Source organism: Lissotriton helveticus, chromosome 10, assembly GCF_964261635.1.
Source record: "Lissotriton helveticus chromosome 10, aLisHel1.1, whole genome shotgun sequence".
Lineage (NCBI taxonomy): Eukaryota > Metazoa > Chordata > Amphibia > Caudata > Salamandridae > Lissotriton > Lissotriton helveticus.
Window position 1 is genome coordinate 1,127,149,740 of NC_136071.1, and position 23,225 is coordinate 1,127,172,964.

Consider the following 23,225-nt stretch of genomic DNA (forward strand, 5'->3'; position numbering starts at 1 on the left):
TTGCAATTGCTGAAGTTTTCATTTTTCCATTTTATATTTCTGTGGGTGAATTCACTGCCCTCGATCGTTGTGTCACACGACACGCAGGTGCCACATCTGTGGTGGCCCGTGATCTGTTTCAAGCCCCATGCTGATAGCAGGTCATGTTTAGGTTTATCCACCCTTATGTCAGCACGAATAATCTGTTGTCCGATGCTTTTGTTTTTTTTAAAAGCGAAGATGGGCTTCGGAAATGGGCATTCCAGCTCTTCAAGCAAATGCCAGTTCTTAAGTATAGTCTGTCTAATTTGGTGGGCATGGGGGCCAAACGTTGTCACACAAACCATTTTGTCTAGTTCCGGTTTGGTTTTGCGTTCGAGTAGGCACTCTCGTGGAGTGTAACGCGCCCTCTTACATGCGTGTTTGAGCAGTTTTCTAGGGTATCCCCTCGTCACCATCTCTTCGCAAAAATTCTTGGCATGTGAATCAAAATCTGTAATCTCTGAGCAGTTCCTCCTTATGCGGAGCAGCTGCCCGTAGGGCAAATTAGTCCTCAAATTCCTTGGATGTGCACTCCGATGGTGGAGAATGGTATTTCTATCAGTCTCTTTCTTAAAAAGAGAAGATTTGAGACGTCCTTCCTTGCATTTTATTTCAACATCTAGGAACGTCATCGTAGCATTACTCTGTTCCATTGAGAACTTAATGTCCGGATGCTTATTATTGAGCCACTGATGGAATTCAGTCAATTCGGTGGGAACCCTTCAACTGAAACCCCACAAAAAGTGCGACGGCCTTTTGTAAGGTAACCCCATTGCAATCACAGTTTACATTGGAGCATTTTACAGAGGCTTTTTTAATTCAGGAACTTATGCATATTTTTTCTCTTTATTTTTTGCACAAAATCAAACAGGAAAATCACTCCGCCCTGATGAGAACCCGTTAATTTATATCTCGAGTTCGAAACGCGTCGGCCTATTGGAGAATAGCACTCTTGAATGATTGAAACATTGATTCAGTGTATTCTTCTTTTTTTCACTGATTAAGATTGTGCATGTTACTGATTCATCTGTTCTCCATTTGATTTGTTCTTGATTTTCTCTTAATTGTGTTCACCATTCCTTGATTGGAATTGCATCAATAATATGAACATTTTGGTAATGTATATATGATATTGACCAAATTTGAATATTGTGCAAATGTACATATGAAATGTACATATGAAATGTTTTGCTTCATGTTTTATGTAGTAGTGTCATAATTTTGTACTGTCGAGCTTTTGAATAATTGTGTATATATGGGATGTCTTTTTCGTTTTTGTTTGAAAATGAATAATTCATAAGGTATAAATAAAAATACCATACAAATCCACAATTACCAGGTGATTTGTTACTCTAAATTAAGGAGACGTCACAAAGTATTTGTACGGCCAGCACTACGTTTTTTCTAATAATCTGATTTTAAACATACAAAAGGTGACGGGAGGAGTGCATGTAATTTGTCTGACCACTGGCAGTCGCTCAGGTAGCATTCCAGCCCATCGCTCTTTTGCCCATCACACCACCTCCAAGTAGACTCAGCCATATGCAAATCAGTCTTGATTCCAATAGCAACAGTCCAGCCCAAACTGCCAGGCTTGGTCCTCCATGAAACTAAAGACAAGCAAACCACGAGCAAGAAGACCAGTGCGATGGGTTGGGATGCTACCCTGAGCCTTTGCCCGTAGTCAGACAAGTTGCAAGCATTCCTCCTGTCCCCTTTTGTGTGTTTAATGTACCGCCTTAAGTGACAAGGTATGCACAGACGTAGGTCTAATGCTCACTGTGCCACCGGAACCAAGCTACACCTGACTGAAGAGCACAATCAGGGTGAAACTGTTCTTGGGATGCTTGTGTTCCGGTTAAGAGAGGACCTAGCCTGGCAGTGCCAGCTGGACTGTGCTTATTGGAGCAGGGTCAAGGCTTATGGCTGGGTTCAAACTGAGGTGGTTTGGAGGGCAGGAGAGGGTTGGGTTAGAATGCTAACCCGAGTGATCGCCAGTGGTCAGACAAATTGCAAGCATCCTCCCATCACCTTTTGTGGGCTCTAAGTAATTTAATATTTTAGTTTTGGCATACAGTCCAATGGCAGGATAACCTTGAAAGGGTGCAGTATGAAAACCACTGCCACACCTGTAGCCTATCCTGTGCACTGCACTCACTTTCACTTGCATGCCACTCAATGTGCCTTCTTTGGTAACAGACCTCCTCTTTTCTTCCTTTTTAGTTTTGCCGGCAACTGCTCCCCAGATGTTGTTGCATTACTTCATTTGAAGATGGGCATCCCATCGTCTACAATCTCCCGTCAAATCTATCGCGGTTTAAGTGTAGAATGAACTGATCTCTCTCCATTTCATTGTCAAACCTTCATTGTTTGCTAAAGCACTTAATGCTGTCAGCAGCTCATCAAGACATTCAGAGTCGCCTTCCAGTGGTGTGAACTTACCCCTGCCTCTCTCGCCCCTTGAAGGGCTCCTGTCCTAGGCACGTTTGACGTTGCCTGTCCTCAATGCACCTTAGTAACATTTTTCCCGTTCACAAGAAAAGTCAAACACAGTTAGAAAGTCTTCGTTTCGCTTTTCCTGTGGCAGAGTCTGGTCTCCTTTGCACTGCGAAACCTCTGTGGAGCATTGAGTAGCCACATCCAAACAAAGAACGATGAATTAAATCAATCAAATCCAGGAGGCGTTGCTGGTGTGGGAGGCTGAGGCCATGTTCAGTCCTGGCTTCCGTGTAAAACATCATAACGGGTCCTGGCTTTGCGTCGAGTGTCTAAAATGTTTTCTTTTTTGTTGTGTAAATGAGTAAGGCCCGTCTCTTCTGACAAAGAACATTGCACTATGCCTGCTCCAAATGCCACCTTTGACTTAAAATATGGGTTGAATTACTCAGCAAGAGCTAAGCACCTTCATTCGCAATTTAGACAGAGTTCAGTTAAGTCTGCAAATTCTGCATTTTAATACACTTCTGGGGGATTCATGTTTGTTCCCACTGCGTTATCAAGAACATTCACCTTGTTCTTCCCTGAAAGCAGGGCACAAGTCCTAAACAAGCATTTACGATGCAACAATCTCGCCTTTGCCAAAGTTAGAGCTATTGGCATTGTAAATGACAACATTTTTATTTATGTGTTGGTTTTGAAAACAGATAAATAAATGGCATTGTCATTTACAATGCCAATAGCTTAATCTCTCGCAAATGCCACACACAAATACACAGAGCCACACACAGACCCACACACAAACACACAGACCCTCACACAAACACACACAGCCCCACATACACAGTCCCACACACACACAGAGCCCCCCCACACACACAGCCCCCACACACACAGAGCCCCACACACACAGACCCACACAAAAACACACACAGCCCCACACACACAGAGCCCCACAGACACACACACACAGAGCCCCACACACACACAGAGCCACACACACACACACACAGGCGTGCGGGCTGTCATGTTCGCGAGGGCCTGCCGTGCCCTGAGTGCCCACGCCGGCCCGGCCTCCGTGCCCAGCTCCTCCTGCAGGCCGCAACTGGCCAGGGTGGCCGTCTCACAGGTCACACCACGCACGGGGTTCTGCGCCTCGTTCCAGCCTCTTTGTTTGCTGGGAAGGCCTGCTCCTGGAGGCAGGTGAACGGGTCACAACTCAGCTGCGCCTCCAGCCAACTATGCAAATGGTGAGCAAAAAAACGATGGATTTAGGCCCACATCTCTGTACTGGGGTGAATGTATGACATTGTTCTGCATTCTGTCCATCCCCTGTTGTTTTTGCTTTTGGTTTGTCACCCCGAGTGGGACGGGTATGCTCAGACGTGAGTCCTGTGCTCTCCATGCCACTGGAATCAAGCTATCCAGGCTGATGAGGGCTGAAAGCCCGAAACCGGTCCTTGGATGCTTGTTTCCAGTCCAGGGAGGACTTGGCTTGGCAGTTCGAGCTGGACTGTTCCCATGGGGCACAGGGTCAAGACTGATTTGCATATGGCTGGGTTCAAACTGGAAAGGCGTGGTGAGCAAAAAAACGATGGATTTAGGCCCAGATCTCTGTACTGGGGTGAATGTATATCATTGTTCTGCATTCTGTCCATCCCCTGTTGTTTTTGCTTTTGTCACCCCGAGTGTGACGGGTGTGCTCAGACGTGAGTCCCGTGCACTCCATGCCAATGGAATCAAGCTATCCAGGCTGATGAGGGCTGAAAGCCCGAAACCGGTCCTTGGATGCTTGTTTCCAGTCCAGGGAGGACCTGGCTTGGCAGTTCGGGCTTGACTGTTCCCATGGGACACAGGGTCAAGACTGATTTGCATATGGCTGGGTTCAAACTGGAAAGGCATGGTGAGCAACAAAACGATGGATTTAGGCCCAGATCTCTGTACTGGGGTGAATGTATGACATTGTTCTGCATTCTGTCCACCCCCTGTTGTTTTTGCTCCAGCCAACTATGCAGCATGTGCTATGTCCTTCAACCTCTTCCTGCGCTCAGTAGCCCCAACCACAGTGCTTGCAGAAAACAAGGTGTGACACTGGCCATGCTCTGTGCCTAATGCCCCTAATGTCTGTTCTCCCCTCAAAAGATTCCTATGGAAATTTCAAGAGAAAATACTATTTGTGAGTGCTGCTTATTTTATTACGGAGTTTTATATAGCGCAAACTTGATCCGAAGGTGTCGGGTATCAGAGCGCTTTACACGAACTCCAGTTGCGTTGCATGAGGACGCATTAATTTTTGTCAGGCACTAGGAGGTTGCGTGATTTGCCAGAATCACAGGAAAATTCCAGCCTCAGGAGAAGGCTACTTGCCGCACAAGCCACAACTTGCATTACACCAGAAAAAGTGACCATTATGCAAGTTCAAGCTTGTATCTACTTTGGTGTGCTCCACAGCCAAGTCAATGGTAGCAAAATGCTATATTAATGTACTTCTGCTGTTGCCACATATGAACATTCATCTATCACTCACACACCCAACCGTTGACGACTAATTTATCACATATCTCCCTTTTGGCAAGTGTTCTCCCACGCTCTACAAACCCAGAGTTCTCAACTCGCTGGTGTATTTTGAGGTGTGTAGTGATATTTGTCCCATTGTAAAATCAGGATTCCAAGATCTAGACTGCAAAACAAAGACCTGTATTTGATAAGCTTCTGGCGCATGGACATGGGAATGGGGAGCTCTGGGGGCCGTAGTTATAGTCTTGAGGATCCTCGTGGTTTGTAAGGGAAACATCATCTACAACGCATTTTTAACGACTTACTGTTTCCACAAAGTCTTAACCATGAACCATGACACTTCAACGAAGACCTGAACCATAAAGTACGGAACAACGAAGTACGGAACCACGACTCTTCACTGAGGACCGGAACTGGACCCACGTTGTTTTGAAGGCTGACGTCTTGGAAAGAATGTTATACACGTCTCTTTTCTCCACCTAACTACACATTTTATGCTGTTTGATTCGCCAGTGTAAGAGTATGACGTCACTTTTCTCCGTCACCTCTCTTGTCTGAACTGAAAAATATAGAAACTGATAATGCCTCACATTATTTGGACATGGCACTAATTATAAGATAAAAATTAATTTTCGCGATCCATGACTTTTGAAAGGAATACCTGCAAACAATTTAAGTGGAGTTAAAAAGAGTGTTTGGATGCAGTTTGCATTTTTCAAGTTTGCTTGCACGATGTAGGAATTGCTTATTTTAGAATTTACTTGCATTTTCAGGTTGGTCAATCTTTTTTGAAACATATATTATAACTAGCCTTTCTACGTATTTTGAAGTATGTCTTTAAAATGGAAAAAAATTATATTTACGCAATCCTCACTTTTAAATACAAAGATTTGATTGTGCTTCATTCTGCTTTATTGTGCTACCCGACAAACACAGTTCGTTAAGTGTTTAATGAAAAAAAAGAAATGGCATTAATTGGTAATGGGCATTTTGTTCTGATTAAAATCGTGGTTTAGGAAGTAGTTGTTAAAAAAGTAGTGGTTAAGGACAGTTTGTTGTTTAACTTTAGTTGTTGAGGAAGTCGTGGTTGAGGCAGTAGTTGTTAAGTCATAAAACTGGTTTGTAATGTACCCCCTTCAGCGTATCAGTTATGTTAATTTACCTCGCGTGTTGAAACTGAATTTAAGAAATTACATCTTTTTTTAAGGACATTTTTAAGATCAGATGCACTAATTATTAAAGATTATTCGGCAGTGTACGCCGTGAGTCTACCCACATAGATGCCGGTCTCTTGTATGTCATGGTTTTAGAATTCTATCATTTTAGAAGTTTCTTTTGACATTTTGCAATACTTACATTGTGTGGTGTTTTATACTTTTTATTGCAATCCTTGATTAAAACAATACGCTTTATACCTCCAGAGTCTCATTCTTTACAATGTAAATCAGTTCATGGAGATATTCTTGTTCTGGGACAGATTTTTGTGAATGCACCTCCCGGTGTTCTAACACGTGCAAGACAGGAATCCTTCTGAGCAAAGTAACAACGAGAAGATTCGGTTACCAGTGCATTCTGGGAAGCGTAGTTTAGTTTGTAATAAATGCGTTAGTAAGACCAACATATAATGATTTGTGAAATAAAAAACGTCCATGTCACTTTGAGTGTATTGCCCACGCCCACAGTCAACTCTACTGTAAACTATCAAAATATATCCCTCTCTGTCCCAAAGGTCAATACTGGCACATACACTTCGCCTTGCTGTCATGCACATAGTCCAGGTTCATGACACCTACCCTCTTACCTTTAGTTTCTCGGGTGTAACTCCTCCTTGGGCTGTGAGAGCAAGGACTGCCCATGGGCCCAGCCCCGTTTCCCCAGGCAATGCAGGGCACGGCTCCACAGGCCCCGGGACACAGTGACCGACAGCCAACGCGAGGAGCACCGACTCGCCATGTCTGCCGGGCACAGGGAGGCACTGCCCAGAATCGGGGGGGGGGTGGCAACGACATCGCACTACACAGGTGAGAGTCACAATGCTATCTGTTTGCTTCAGCCTCAGCTTCGGTTGAGCCCTGAGGCCAGCAGAGTAGTGTAGATTGAAGTAGGGAACGTCATATAATTATTCCTACTCCATCCCTCCAAGACTTTGGTGGGGGGCGTGTAACTTCTGCAAGAGTAATGTTTATTATAGTACTAACCCCCTTTCTGAAATAGTTTGGAAAAAATTAAAAGTACCCTAAATACTGTAAACTAGGGTAGAAATGTTCTAACGTAGCAGACATTTTCTGACGTGCGAAAGCACACGGGCTGCTTGGCCCGAGGTTGCCGCTGAAGGAGCAAGCGCTCGCCATGACACAGCCTTTTGTCTGTAAGCCCCGTCCTTTTCAGACTGGGCGCCAGGACTTCCTTCTTTATGGGGCCATCTGGACCCATAAAAAAGATTAGAAACCTTTTACTTCAGCAGTAAGTCAAGGAACCCAATCTGAAAAGGACAGGGCTTAAAGTGAAAGAAGAACGTCACTAGGACCTCTTCTCCAATGGCTGGCCACCGTTTAGGAGGCCAGCCAATGGAGAAGAGGGGCGGGGCTTAACCTCGCTAGTGGTATTCTCTCTATCATTAAATCTCGCCAGCGAGACTGCGCATGTGCGCAGCCTACGCTAGCCGAGACCTAAAAAAGAAGTGGGGGGACTAACCTAGTTAATCAGTATGCAAGTGGCATCGCAGCGCATGGCATCGCAGTATGTGACATCACGGCGCGTGACATCACAGGAACTGGCATCACAAGAAGTAGTATCAGATCTTAAGCCCTCACATATATGTTTAGCAGGTGTATCATGAGTACATTTGAGAACTTTTCGAGTATACTTGCAAACCCTCCTGATTTAGGCAGAAGATTCACACTTTTGTACGCTACATATAAAATAATGTTACCTTTTGTCAGCATTAAGCTTTTTCTAGCCATAGTGCTTTTAAAGAAAAAGTGATATTTAAATTATTACAAGGCCTCCTCAAGGGTAAGAAGCGTATATAAATGCAATTTATTTTGTGCAAATACTGGGAAAGACCAACACATCTGACATTCTAACAGTGCATGCAAATCTCCTAAACAGAGCCTGAAAGAAGTGAAAAGCTGCCTTTCTTAACCCCTTCCATGCTCATGACGGAACGGTTCCGTCATGAGCGTCGGTTGAGCTGTGCTCATGACGGAACCGTTCCGTCATGGTTCCATAAGCCCAATGGAACGTTCAGCACAGCGCGGAAATTCGCGCCGCGCTGAAGCGGTTAAGTATGTGTGAAGTGCTAACAAGGTGCGAGCCTTTGTTTCCCCTCTGCTGCATTTGCATCCGGTGTGAGGCTCCTGACTGCTGTCAGCCAGGAAACTCCAACAAAAGGAGGCTTGATGACCCCTGAGACTCGGCCGAGTATCCCAGCAGGAATCAGAAATAAGAGAGCCCTGTCCCCGCCTGCACGCTGTTGTGATCGAAAGCAGACAACAACGTGCAGGCGCTTCTGAAAGTGTCCCGGTGTTTGGAAATTACACCAGGACGAATTCAGCAACTTTTTTAGTGGGGCCCAACTTCTTAGCAGGGTGGACGGCATCCACCCTGTGAAAGAAGTGGGGGGACGCCGTCCACCCGCGTGGACCCCCGACTCGTGCCCTGCCTGAAAGCGTCTCTTTACATTCTGAATTTGCACATATTTTGCTAGACATTTGCAAATCGATATACAAGGCACTCAGTGCTCCTCTGTAGTGATATGCTGTTTTAATGCTTCTGCGAAGTTTGGACGATTTAGTCATAATCCACAGCATATATAGGTTTGATGCTTCAACAGTTCTGTCTTTCTAGGTACCTTCATACATCTAGTATTTTCTGTTCTTGATTTTGCCTTATTTCTTGTTTGTTTAAAGATTTCTCCTCATTCTACAGGCTGATCAGTGGGATCAATGTACAGATATGTTTTGCTTCTCAAGAACCATCAAGAGGTGAGATTGCTGAATGTATTCAGTTTTCTAGGTGTGTCTGCTAACAATGTTTACATAATTTACTTGCTGTGTTCTTGCTGGATAGTTGACTGTACATATACATGCACTTTTCAATATTATTTAATATAACTCCCGTAGTTATTAGTTAGCTCCTACCCCCGAAAGCATCTCTTTCATGAATATAATGAAGTCTCCGTGATACAATACAGTATTTGGAATGCCAAACTGTGATTTCTTGATTTTACATCTGCTTGAATGGGATTAATGTTACTCTTAAAGCTAAAAATTAAAGCCAGAGAATGAAAATTGTTGAAAATTCTTTCAACATGATTGCCTATCATTTTGGAAAATGCGCTGGTGTTCAGTTTTGTCTTCCACTAGGCATTACTAGTGACCGACATTCACTCTCTTATGACCACTCACAGGGGGAGGTTTTATGTTCCTGCTTTAGTGGCGTAAGTCTGGTTTCTGAGTGATATGTTATTGTTATAATGTTTGTGGGGCATCCACCAACACCACACTTGCATCTGAATTTTGCTACCTTAAATGTTTCTTTAAAACGTGTATTCTGTACCCATACTTCCTACGGAGAGTTAATCCTGGTCTTATTGTGCCAAACACCAGTCTGGCTGGCAGCATTTCCAGGATGCTTCCAGCAGTGCCATTGAAGTGAGCCTGAACAGGCAATGAGGTCTGCCATTCACTGTTAATTAAAATAGTTCACATTTGGTCAGCCTGGCAGCAGGTCATTCATTTGCTAGCTTTTTTGCCACTGTGTCAGAATATCTTCAACAGATCATACCCACTCTGGTGCTGCTAAACAGTATATTTCAGGTCCAAGCTTGGTGAGCAACCAAGAGATCATGTTCTACTGAGACTAAATCTGCTTCAATATCTGAGATGGGAGGGGACCAGGACGAGCACCACATGTTCCCACAGTAGAAAGAAACAGACGAGACTTGACAATAGTGCCAGCAACCACAATGCATAAGATTCATAACAGTGCGAAATATCACAGAGATCAACTCCTCTGGTGCAAAGTATACAGAGGAACAATGGCGTTGACTCAGCCCTTGAGCCTGGTCCATGGCAGCTGCAGCAGATGCAAATTGTAAACAACCTTTGGAGAGAGACGAGACAAGCAGCTGTAAGAGTACACATTGTTTTATGCCTATTACACTACAACATTTAAGCCATGTGGTTTAAACTGCATTTATAATGTACTCCTATGTTATACAAAGAATTGCAGGCCTGGTCTGCGAGATCTGAAGCCTCGTTTTTACCGTTGGACTCAGCAGAAAAGTCTCTGCTGTACATCTCTTAATCAAGGCCCTTTCAACCATTTTCTGAAAAGAACCAGGGTCAAGAATGAGTATATCCGATATTTGTGTGCTAAATGCTGGGCCATGCAGAGGAGTGACCTATTCGACCTCACATGATAAGGCTTATAATGGAAAAAATTTCTGAAAAGCAGATCAAAGGGAGCAGAAGTACACACATCACATTCTCAAATAGAAATCATCTTACAGATCCAGATGCTCAGGGAGGTGGATGATAAGAGGAAAGCTGAAGCAATGGCTACACTAACAAGCGGCTAAGGGTGTTGTGGGCCCGGCTGATGACATCTCTACTAGAATTACACATATACAGTAAAAAAATTAATTGTTGGATGGGAGAGTGCACTTCTTGGGAACAGTGTGCACCACACAATATCTACCAGCAAGATCTAGAGGTGAAGTGCTTGACAACCAGGCCAAAGCAGCAAGCATCGTGATATTTGGCATCCATGCTGAAGAAGGCGACCTAATTTATTGACCATGTGATGAATTCAGTTCTTAATCTATGCAGCTCCAGATCTCTCTGTACAAAGAGAAGACCTTCACCTCAAGGTGCCAGTAGAGGGAGGAATCATGAAACAAGGAGATACTTGGTGTCACCTTTAAAAACCTAGCAACACAGACAGTAGAGTGAAGGTAAATTAGAAAGAATTTGGATACAGGGTAGAAGTAATGGTATGTTGAGGGTCTAAGGCATGGGACAGATGAGAAAGAAAATAGTAATGGGCATAAAAAAGGAGTTGTACATGCACATCCAAGCAATGTCATCACCAAGGGTTAGAGCCTGAGGTTTGTCTTGAGCGGGTTCACAGGGTGGGGCCACGTGCTCCATGAGATTCCAGTAAACCCAAGGAAGTGCTGGCAAAATTCAGCTCTTTTAAAATCAAGGAGTTGGTCCTCCAGAAGGCACGGGCCCTCGACAAAGTGTCATTCCAGAATGCAACGTGTTCGCTATACCAAGATGTAGCCCAAGCCACACTTGCTCGGCGCCAGCAGTTCCGACCTGTCACTACAGCACTAAGAGTCCGCAAGGTGAAATATCGCTGTACTTATCCCTTTGGTTTTGCTTTTACACTGGACAACAAGAACTATCACTGCACAGAATTAGAAGAGTCAGCGGTTATTCTAGGTGTCGAGGTGCCATCCCCGACGCCGGCGGTGGAAACGAGAGGTGTAGAGGTGACAGCAAGCTCGAAGAAGCAGGGGGTGCCCTGGCTTCAGCAGTCGAGAGCAGGAAAGAACACTACGGGAGGAGGTGATCCTTGATCTTTATAATTCAGAGGCTTTCTTCCGCCTGAGGAATCTAGTATGACTTGTGGTTTGCGGGCCATTGCAGGGGCCTTGAGAACATGCCAGTCCGGCCTCAGACACTCTGACTCTTTTGATGAGGATGTGGGGGGGGAAAGGGCTCGGAGTTATCTTGCAGTCTAAAACGCTCTAAGTCATTCTCCGCTGCTGTCTCTTTCATGTGGACTCCCTGCTCTCCCTGGCCTTTTCGGATCTTGATTTTTGTGTTCGCTAATAACTCCTGTATTGAATATGTAATCATTCTGTAATTAATTGTGAATATTTTTGTAACTTGTCACACGTGGTTTCCTTATGTAAAGCGCTCTGATACCTACGGGTCTAGCCTGCGCTATATAAAACTCAAATAAATGCCAGAGTAAGACCCTAAAGACTGTGCAGACCTTTCCAGAGGATGGCAAGAATGGAAAGAACTCACACTGAATTAGGATGAAGTCTCGGGAAATTTAGTGATTTCAGGTAATGCAAGAGCAATTGTTCCAGTTTGATAAGCCTCTACTGCGGATATTCGAGGGGAGCAAAATACTGAGAACAACTTATTGAATGAACCTTCAATTGGATTAGTTGCTTTACTTATTTATTCCTTCATTTGCCTGTCTCCTTTCTTTTCCATCTCTCTACTTCTCTACATCTCTGTCCTTTATTATACATCTCTTCCCATTCCCATCTCCTAAGTGTGCGAAGGTGTAGAGAACCAATAGGTTTGTTTGGAGTAATGAAAAGTTCCTTTAAAATATGGATGCAATGAAAATGATAGTTAGAGTTGTTTGCAGGGAGGGCAGCATACATGTATTTCCTTTTTGCAATTGTTTATATGTTTGGCCTAATTTGAAATAAATACAAAAAGGCAATCAACCGACATGTTAACCCAAATTGTGTACTTCCTTTAGTAGGAAATTTCATTCTTCAGCAGCGATATCACTAAACATCTTGCACTGTAGCTCCATCCCTACATAATGCCACTAGTTGTTGTGTTGTTTCATCTGTCAATAAATTATGCATTTCAGGCATAATTATCTAAAGGATCACTACGTCATACACCTAATAGTAAGAGATGTGTAAGTTCTGGTCCTGTATGAATAACAAACCTTTATTTTATAGCACTAAACACAATTTTGCCATTCATTAGCCTTGTAGATAAAAGGATTTACAATTCACCAATGTAATGCTACTTGCTATATCAACCTCAGAAGGACGAAAAGCTGAATGTATTCCTTAAACACATTCTATGTTTGTAAAAGTAAAATTGGAAACTATGTAGGTGAGACCAAAGGCCATATCCAGTATGGGTGAATAGAAATTTGCCTAGCACCGTAAAGGGTAAGTTTCAATACCATTAAGGACTTGGAGGCGAGGATATGCTTTGTCTTTCTCCGCTTTATTAACCTACCAAATTTCATAGCAGCCAGAAAGACACATTTAATTGAAACTTGTATGAGTCAAAAGTAAAACATGAGTAAAAAACATCAACTCCCATGACACCGAGGTAGGTCTCCAACACAATAGTCCTTCCATAGTGTCCATAAACAGTACATAGTCCTTTCACTCTGTTGGTTCCTCCGTTATGTTGGATTACGCTATTCCATCACTGGTCCTGTTTCGAACCATAGTTTCCTGAAAGAACAGACACAGCGTAAGGCTCAATTGAAACAACAACACCAGAGGTGACAAGGATTCAACATTGCGTACGAACGGGGGGCGTGACCAGCACCATGACTGGCTAGGACGTGACTCTCCAGAGCTCCGTCTGGATGCCTCAATATCCGACATTCAAACCACCCCAAACCACACCAATTTGATACCGGAGGTGCCCCTGGCCGGCCCGACCCTGGGGAGCACGCTGTTTCGTGAAATTGGCCACGGACGACGACGAGGCGCCGACTGGAAGGCGAACCCCCCTGGAAACCCGGTGATCCTCAAGATGGCGGCATAACCGAAGGTCCGCGACCGGAGCAGCTCGAGACCCCCTGACCCGAGGGAATCGCACAGGCGTGTGGCGCCGCTCCCTGGCCCGTCTGCAGGTGACCACACGGAGATCCGACCTCACTGGGAGCCGTGGTGGGGGTGTCCGAGGGCCCCGCCGGGTCCGGTGCCCCCTTTACCAACATGGCGGCGGTTCCGGCACCGAGGAGCTGAGGCCCTCCTGGAGTGCACTGTGAGCACGGATCTATTGGGGAGACCGGCGGCAGAGGTAGGGAGAACCTAGGTGGACCTCAGGGGCAGTAGAGACTGTGGAGGTGCGCCCCCTGACCGCCTTTGCCTACCGACGCCTTAACCAACATGGCGGCCGCTATCACGGGGTAGCGTGTGGCGCACCGAGATCTGCTGGCCGGCTTTCCCCACCCTACAACAGAGGGGCGATTAACACCACCTGAGGCTGGAACTGCTTGGAGGGAGAGCCCTCCGAGAACGAGAAGCCCCGCAGGTGGGGTTGAGGAAGCAGGTGAGGGTCGCTCCGGGGGCCATGGAGGGAGAGTGCCCAAGATCATCCGACTGACCCATGAAGACCTGTTTCACACGCCAAAGTAGCCCGTGGGTGAGAGCCCCTTAGTGGTGAGATGGTTTTCCACCGTGTGACCGCCTGCCCTTGCTCCTGCCTGGCCCGGATAAGGAACCCTATCACCGTGATCCAAGGGATTACTGGAGGCGAACAACTGACGACGACGGAGACGGTCAGTCCTTCCTACCGCAGTCGGCCGGGGATCCAGCCGGGGATCCAGCTGGCTGGACAACCGAGAAGTAGACCCCGCGTTCCGTGGGCACAGCGAGCTGAGGCTCCTTCACCTGACACCCTTGGGAAGACGCGGAACCGGCGAAACATCCTCCGGATTGCGAGTGGAACCCGGGACGTGGGGTGCTTCGCGATCCGCCCAAGATATTCGACGACCTGTCCTAGCGAACCATGGGGAAAAGAGATATCCCGCCGACAGTGCCCAAACAGGGGACCATGGACAATTTCACTCCCCCGCGCACGGCCACGGTGGGCCCCACCGACACGTCTGGTACGCGCTCGGACACCGCGCTGCTGATGGAGGCCATCCAGGCGTTGCGGACAGATATCCAGGATTCCAGGGCAGCCCTGGAAGTAAAAATAGGAGAGGTATGTTCGGAGGTGACACTTCTGCGGCAGGACTTTCGGAACCTATCCGACAGGGTTAGCTCGGCAGAGACGCTGATGGGTGAGGCGGAAGACTCGATCACTACCCTACGCAAGGACATGGCGGAACTGCAGGCATCTCACCGCCAACTTCTATGGAAGGTCGACGACGCTGAAAATAGAGCGCGACGGAACAACCTCCGCTTTGTGGGCTTTAGGGAGGGAATTGAGAAGACTGATATGGTATCCTTCCTGCACACGTGGCTCACGGAGACCTTCCCTGCGGTGCAATTATCCCCTTGCTTCATCATAGAGAGGGCGCATAGGGCCCTCCTGGCGAAACCTCCGGAGGGAGCAAGACCACGACCAGTCATAGCACGCTTTCTTAATTTCGCCGACAGGGACCTCATCCTGAGAGAGGCAAGGAAACTGGGCGAGATACGTCTGGAAAATGCTCATATCATGGTCTTTCCAGACTACAGTCAGGAGGTACAAAAACAACGCCGCGCCTTCGACTCCGTGAAGGCGAAACTCAGAGACTTGAAGATCACATATATGCTCCTCTTCCCAGCAAAACTCAAGGTGATGTATAAAGATCAGTCACTTTTCTTCGCACACCTGGAGGACGCTTGGCAATGGCTGGAGGAACGCCCGATCATAAAAAGCAGGGAAAGAGTCAGTAGAGATACGTCAGAAAGATCCCTACATAGTGCAACCCACTGGGAACTTCCGAAAACACAAAGGCTGAGACTTTCGAGGAGGTCAAGGAGGCAATTCCAGACGACACCCTATCACGGCCGTGATGTGGGACCCTCGCGGAAAGGGCGTTCGGCCTCGCCGACTGGGACTGCCGGGACGGGCTCACGATTCGCTGGACTGCGATCGAAAGCTCGCTCGGAGGACGGAGATGAAGATGAACTGGAGGGCCGCACGTCTGGAGAGGAGGAAGTAGATGTTGGAAGTCAATCCGCACACCCGCTGGTGGAAGAGATCCAAGTGATGGAGCAGGACTTCTCTGGACAACTAAGCGCGCCTGAATCGGAGACTCAAGACTCCAAATCATGAACTGCTGGGATATGGACCACTGAATGTACTTAGTGGTGCGCAGCTGTCCCCGCGATGACACGCTCTTTGAACGGTGGTGTGCATGGGCCATGGGAATGGCATCCAGACGGAGGAGAGGGGAGCACGCAAGTTGACACGCTTCCTTGTTTCACAAGTTTTATTGTCAGGGCTCGACAAATCCACTCGCCCGCTCGCATTTGCGAGGGAGAATGGATGAGGACGAGCTATTTTTGTCCTCTGTCTTTAAAAACAGAGCAAAAGTGACAAGATAACACTATTTAAAGGCATTTTTATTGCTCACAAAGGAAATGAGCAATAAACATGCCTTTAAATCTTGTTATCTTGTCACTTTTGCTCCGTTTTCAGAGACGGAGGTCAAGTGGGCTGGAGTCAGGTCGAGGGGATTTTCCATGGTACTAGATCTGCAGGACTAGTACCATTTTTCGGATTTGTCGAGCCCTGATTGTTCTTTGATTCTTTGTTGCCTGGGTGCTTGATAGGGAGGGTGTTTGTGGGTGGGCGACAGGCCTACTCCTGCGGAAAGTTATGTCCTATCCAAGGATAATACTGGAACGGGAGGGAGGTGGGGAGTGGGGGGAGGAGGGAGTTCTCACGTTTGTTCGGACTACGGTCCGGGGGGGTAAGTTGGGGGGGTACGATTTCACTGAACTCATGCAGCGACGCACACTGAACTCACGCTTCACCTACACATGCCGGGACCTGGCCGCACGCAGACACCATGTTACCCAATGGCAAGTACCGTAGTCACTCCGCGAGGGGGAGATAGGAGATTGAGCATCCTGACATGGAATGTCAATGGCCTGGGTTCTAAAATAAAAAGAGGCCTGGTGAATGCCTACATTAAGAGGGTGGACCCAGACTTTACCTTCTTGCAAGAAACACACCTCAAGGGTACTCTATGCGCCTTTATCGCTCGGGGGAGGCATAGGGTTTTAGCACATGCGGGATACACCTCTGACTCTAGAGGGGTGGCAGTCATCGTTAAAAAGACCTCCCCGTTCTGCATCACCCGCACCTGTCTTGACCCCCAAGGAACCTACGCCGGGGTGCAGGGCACCTGGAAAAGACGCACTTACACGCTTGTCTCGGTCTATGCACCGCCCAAACTGTAGCCCCGTACACTCACGCACTTAACCATATACTATTAGAGACCTCTGATACGATACAGGTGGTGGGAGGGGACTTTAATGATGTCATGCACACCGGCCGCGATAGATCTGGAGACATGGCTAGAAGCGAGCACCAGACCACACTCTGTAGTCAGATGTCCGCCATAGGACTTACAGACATCTGGGGGTGGCTTCACCCGACACAACAGGCATACTCGTACTACTCCGGGGCGCACAAGGTGTTCTCGCGACTCGATTATATCTTTATGTCCCGCCAATACCTGAGGGCAGATGATATTGCAGAATACAGGGGCAGGGGCATATCGGACCACTCGCCATTGTATGTTAGGGTAGGACAGGACCAGAGTAGACACCCGGGATCTTGGCGTCTGGCGGCCTGGGATTTACAAAACGTGACCATACTTAGAGGCATACGGGCTGACATTAAGGTGTACCTGGCAGAAAATGAGGGTACGGTTGAATCCAGTGTTACTCTGTGGGAAGCCCTGAAGCCGGTACTTAGGGACAGGATAAATTCTAGGTTGGGTGAAGAAAGACGGAGACTCCAGGCTGAAATGGCCGCCTTGGAAAAGGATATCCTGGAGAGGGAAAGGGACTATTTGGCACAAGCAAACGCCGAGACCCTTATAAGACTTCTAGATACTCAGAAACAATACAGGGAACTGGTGACTGACGAGGCGAAGACCCAATCCCTTGCCACCCTTCACAGGCTGTACGATGTAGGGGACAAGTCGGGGAAGCTCCTGGCGTGGCTCAGCAGGAAAGAGCAGGCGGCGAGGTGGATTGACAGTGTTAAAGCCAACGGTGGCGGTACTGTTAATACTGATACGGAGATAGCCGAAACTTTTGCCACGCATTTCGAGGCATTTTATGCAGCTCGTGACCTTGCCACTCAAGAGGAGGCGTTACAGTATTTAGGTGCAACAGTCCTACCGACCCTGCCACCCGAATCCATGGACGCCCTAGAGGCGGACATAACTGTAGATGACATCACCGAGGCCATTGCAAGATTGAGTCCAGGCAAAACCCCGGGTCCTGACGGCTTCCCGGCGGAGCTCTTTAAACGTACAGCGGATCTACTGTCGTGTCACCTTAAGGGCCTCTTTACCTGTGCCTTTGGGGAGGGAGAGCTACCCCCAGACCTGGCTAGGGCCACGATTGTCCCAATATATAAAAAGGGCAGACCCCGGGAGGATTGCGCCTCATACCGACCCATCTCCCTACTGAATATGGAAGTGAAACTGTTAGCCACCATCTTGGCAGCCCGCTTGAGAACAGTTATTTCAGGTCTGGTTCATTTCAATCAGGCTTTTTACCAGATAGAGCTACTAAATTGAACCTCAGATGGACCCATAACTGGCTACAAGAAGTACGGGACCACCCCGACCCCCATTGGTTCCTTCTCTATGTAACCGAGCCAGACACCTCGATCCCAGAGCTCTTCCGAGAATTAGAAAGCTATGGCAAGATGGCCGGACACAAGATAAACTGGCACAAATCAGTACTTTACGACCCTGGGGGTAGCAATCGATGGGGGAGTTTACCAAAAGATCTACTGACTACCTCCGAGGGCTTCCAATACCTCGGGATCTATATTACCGCGAGTGAGACTCTCTCCTTCGGTAGAAACTTAGAACGGATTATACTTAACGCGGTGGCAGATATGAACCGATGGAGACAGCTCCCGCTGACACTCCTGGGCAGGGCGGCCATGTTTAAAATGGTCACATTACCGAAATTCCTATACGCCCTACAAAATGAGTATTATCCGATACCGGCATCGGTCTTTCACAGGATCCATGCGGACCTACGATCCTTCCTCTGGCTAGGCAAGCATGCCAGGGTGGCTCTGTCCACGCTCCAGAGGCATCAATATAGTGGTGGGATCTCACTTCCTAACCTAGAGGCCTATTACCGGGCAGAACATCTATCGCCGATTAATGACTGGCTTCATGCCCCGGCGGACCACCCGACTTACGCTCTGGAAAGAACGAAAATGTTGTCCAAAAACTTACTATGCTTTCTTTATGGTACCTTCCGAAGGACTTCCCTCCTCCCGGCAACGGCCGTAACAATATCTGCGTGGACGAAGGCCAACCGTCGTATGGGGTGGGATAAGAAGCCCACACGACAGACGCCATTGTGGCACTGCCAGTGGTTGGCGGAACTCCACAAACTGCGAGGTTTCCAAAGGTGGGACGACATTGGCATCTCTACTATAGGGGATGTAATTGCCAAGGGGGAGCTCAAATCGTTCCAGGCACTTAAGTCAGACTTCGGGCTCCATGACACACAACAGTTTAAATATATACAACTACGACACGCCTGGAAGGCCCAAAACATCACACTCTTAGATATCCCTGAGTATGCACCTCTAGAGGGGAGGCTCCTTCAAGAGCAGAGGGCAGGAAAGGCAGTCTCCCTGACATATAAAACGTTAACTAACCATATGCTGGGGGATCTGGCAAAGCTCAGGGCCACCTGGGAGGCGGACGTAGGCGAGATGGAGGACCTGGACTGGGACACAGTACTGATGCATCCCGAGGGGTGGCAATTAAGTCCCGATTGCGACTAATCCAGTTCAATGTACTCCATAGAACCTACTATGACAGGCAGCGGCTATGTAGAATGGGAAAAGTGGAGGACCCAAGTTGCCTTAGATGTCATCAGGGAGTGGGGGATTTTTACCACACGATATGGTCTTGCAATGTCATACAAGCATATTGGACCCAGGTGTTCAAAGAACTGGAGGAGGTCCTAGGGGCCCGATCCTACAGGATCCCAAGCTAGCACTATTGGGCATGACCAATGAGGTAGATCTAACACATCCCCGTCTTATATTTCTGGTCCTAGCGCTGGTAGTGGCGAAAAGGGACATTGCAAAGCGCTGGGGGGCGCCGGACCCCCCAGTCCTGGAGGAATGGAGAAGAGGGCTTGATCTCTACATGTCAGCCGAAAGGGTAACTTATAAGGCTAGGGGATGTCCCAAAAAATTCCGCAGAGTGTGGTCAAAGTGGAGGCACTACCGTGGGCTGGATGGGGGCTGTGAGGGTGGGCTTCCCTTGATGGGCATGGGATGGGTTACCAGGATGAATGGGACACTGACCTGAGAGGATGTCAATCACTACTGTACTAATGGACTGTCATGGGATACCTGCGATTTGAGACTCAGAACTATGAAGTGTGTCTCTGGCGCGGGCCGGGGAGGGAGTGGGTGGGAAAGTGTGGCTGCTGCAGTGTTTTTGTATGTAATCTGATGGAAGAAAATAACCTGTGTTTTACTGTTCATGGGGGGTTCAGCAAAAGAGAAAAATGCAGAGGCTTGGAATGCCCCTTGAATGCTCAGATAATGTATGTTGGGTACGCCAACTGTTATCTACCAAAACTTGCCGCCCAACCTCCGGGGTGTGGGCTACATGGCCGTGTATCCAGCTGCTGATAGGGAGATGCGCTATTAGTGGCTCTTATTTGAAGTATCTGAGTGCTTGTCACTGAATCACTGTGAATCTGCAATAAAAACAATTTAAAAAAACAAAAAAACATTGCGTACGAACAACCATACGTGTTACATTTTTCACCCAAAAACTGCAATTCTTTTAGCCATGAATTGGTTACCTACCATCGTACTGGTGGGTTCGCACAAGACAGTACATCGGGCAGGATAATCCTCGCCTCCGTGTCCTTGATGGAATTGAAACTTTTACGGTGCTAGGCAAATTTCTATTCTATGTCAGGACCGGAGGCTCAGATTATGCTAATTTAAAGCCTACTTACCCCTAATTGAGCAACTTCTATTACAGACTTGAAGTAAAATCTTTTGAAGGTCGAGTCCGAGGACCAATCCGCTGCCCGCATCAAGTCCTCTAGACGGGCCTCCAAAGAAAAAGCTTTCGAAGCCATCGCGCCTCTGGTTGAGTGGGCCCCAAATTGCTTTGTGTCCATGCTCGCTTCTTGCATGACCCAACACACCCACCTGGCTGTAGTGGGGGAAGAGACAGATTTGTGTGCTTTCCTTAGGGCAATAAGAAGTTGACGCTCGCCCATAGGGCGAAACTCCTGAGTTTTGTCTTCATATGCCTTGAGGCAGCCCACATACACACAATTTCATGACATACGGAAAAGCCGGCTTCGAGACCGTCCGGGTAAGTGACTTGGTGCGGTGCCCCACCGTGAACACTACTCCCTCCAGGGAAAACCCTTGCTGTAATGTCCAGCTCTCGGAAATCTGAAACTCTCCTGCAGGAGACTAAGCATAGAAGTATTGCCAGTTTGTCTGAGATTTCTTGTAGAGAAAGATATTTATTCTGCTGCCAAGTCAGAAAAAGTTTCAGGACCAAATTGACGTACCATAGAGCTGAGTAGCACAGTTCCGAGGGCAAGGAAAGGTGGATACCTCGCAGAAGCCTGCAGACAAAAGGATGTTCCCCCACTGGAGCCCCATCAATCGGGCTGTGACCCACAGAAACCGCCAACCCTATTGCATTGATTGAGGGATATGCCAAACCTTCCGCCACTAAATCTGCTAGAAAGTTCAGAACCTGTGACCATGGGATCCAAGTCCCTTCGAAGACACCAACAAAGCCATCTTGTCCAGGCGGACCGATAACGTTTGGTGCTGCTATCTGCCCATGATTTTGACAGGAAAATTTCAGCTGGTCATGAAAGGCCAAGGAGCGACCATCGCTGCCTGAAAGCCGCCACGCCATGATTTGAAGTGAACCCTGGGTTACAAGATGGTGCGGTACTCTGTCCGGGTTCAGAAGAAGGTGAGGAAAGAAGGGGAGTAGGATTAGCGAATCAAAAAAAGTTCCAGAAGAACCGGAAACCAAACCTGCGATCTCCAGCACAGAGTCACCATCACCATTTCTGCCTCTTGACAGTGAATCTGGGCCGTCGCTCTCGTAATCATTGAGAACGGGGAAAACGTGTAACCCTTCTCTTTGCTCCAATCCTGGAGAAATGCGTCTGTGGCCAAGGCCATTGGATCCAGTCTCCAACTGAAGAATTGTGGAACTTGATGGTCTACATGCGACGCAAAGAGGTCCACTGAGAATGTCCCCCACAGGTTCTACAACCACCCGAAGAACTGAGGATCCAGTTTCCACAGACTGGAATCGTGGAGGTGCCTCGAGTGCCAATCCGCAACCTGAATGTCTTGGCCCGGAAGATACTCCGCCATCACTGAGAAATGATTGGCCAAGGAGAAACCCCAGAAGTTTTTTGCCAGGTTCGCTAAGGCTCACGAGTGAGGACCCCCCAAGTGGTTGAGGTAACGGACTGCGGAAACGTTGTCCAGTTTTAGGAGGACATACGACCGCACCCTGTTCCTGGTCCAACAACGAACCGCAAAGGAACCCACCAGGTGCTCTAGGCAGTTGATGTGGAGGTTCTGCTTGTCTAATGACCAAACTCATCCGATGGAGAAATCCCCACAACGGGCTCCACAGCCTGATCTGCTGGCGTCGGACTCGATGATCAGGTGCGGAACTAAGCCGAATATTGCTCGGCCGTTCCATGTCTCCATGTGGGTGAGCCACCACGATATCTCATCTCTCGCCTCTGTAAAGAGTAGTACCAACTGAGTGTATGACAAGCCTCTCCGTAGGTGGTATGCTTTGAGGCGTTGGAGGGCCCGGTAATGCAGGGGTCCCAGGAAGATTGCCTGGTTGGAGGAGGAGAGGAGGCCCACCAACCGGGCAATCTGCCAGAGGGATGTGTAAGTTTTGGAGATGGTTTGACGCAACTCGTGCCGGATATTGGCCATCTTCGAAATGGTAGACTTAAGGACGAGTGGATGGACTCCACCACAAATCCGAGAAAAACCACCTTCTGGGAAGGACTGAGGACCGACTTCTCATCACTGATGACGAACCCCAGCCCTTGCAGAAGGGAGACAGTTTGTTGGAGTTGCTTGGATAAGGTCCTGGGACACTGCGCCATGAGGAGAATGTCGTCCAGGTACATGATCATGCGTATGCCCTGGACCCTGAGGATTTCCACCCCCGGATGAAGCACCTAGGTAAAACACCATGGTGCTGGGGAAAGACCGAACAGAAGGGCTGTGAAGTCGTAGATCAGATCTCTCCAGCAAAACTGTAGGAACTGCCGATGAGGGGGAATAATTGGGACTACCAGGTAAGCATCCTTTGAGTCCAACCGCACCATCCAGCCGGATGGGAGCAGAACATTTGGAGGAGGTGAATCCCCTCCATCTTGAAATGAGGGTATGTATACTAATCATAAGTTGAACTCTTTGAGGTTGATAACGGGGCGACATCCTCCATCGGAATTGTCCACTAAGAATATGTTG

General features: G+C 47.7%; 1 protein-coding gene across 13 annotated transcripts in view; it reads left to right on the top strand.

Annotated features, from left to right (window-relative positions):
- TCAIM (T cell activation inhibitor, mitochondrial) overlaps window positions 1–23,225 on the top strand; it is a 566,063-nt gene that overhangs the window by 176,251 nt on the left and 366,587 nt on the right. For 9 of the 13 annotated variants that reach the window (XM_078663917.1, XM_078663921.1, XM_078663915.1 and 6 more), the window contains one exon: window positions 8,905–8,960. The exons of 1 other annotated variant lie outside the window; for it this stretch is intronic. In XM_078663917.1, the coding sequence (XP_078520043.1) occupies window positions 8,932–8,960 (29 nt within the window). In that variant the 5' untranslated portion in view covers window positions 8,905–8,931. Of the gene's footprint in view, window positions 1–8,885; window positions 8,961–23,225 lie in introns of all 13 variants that reach the window. 3 more of the 13 variants (XM_078663911.1, XM_078663914.1, XM_078663919.1) reach the window with 1 other exon arrangement.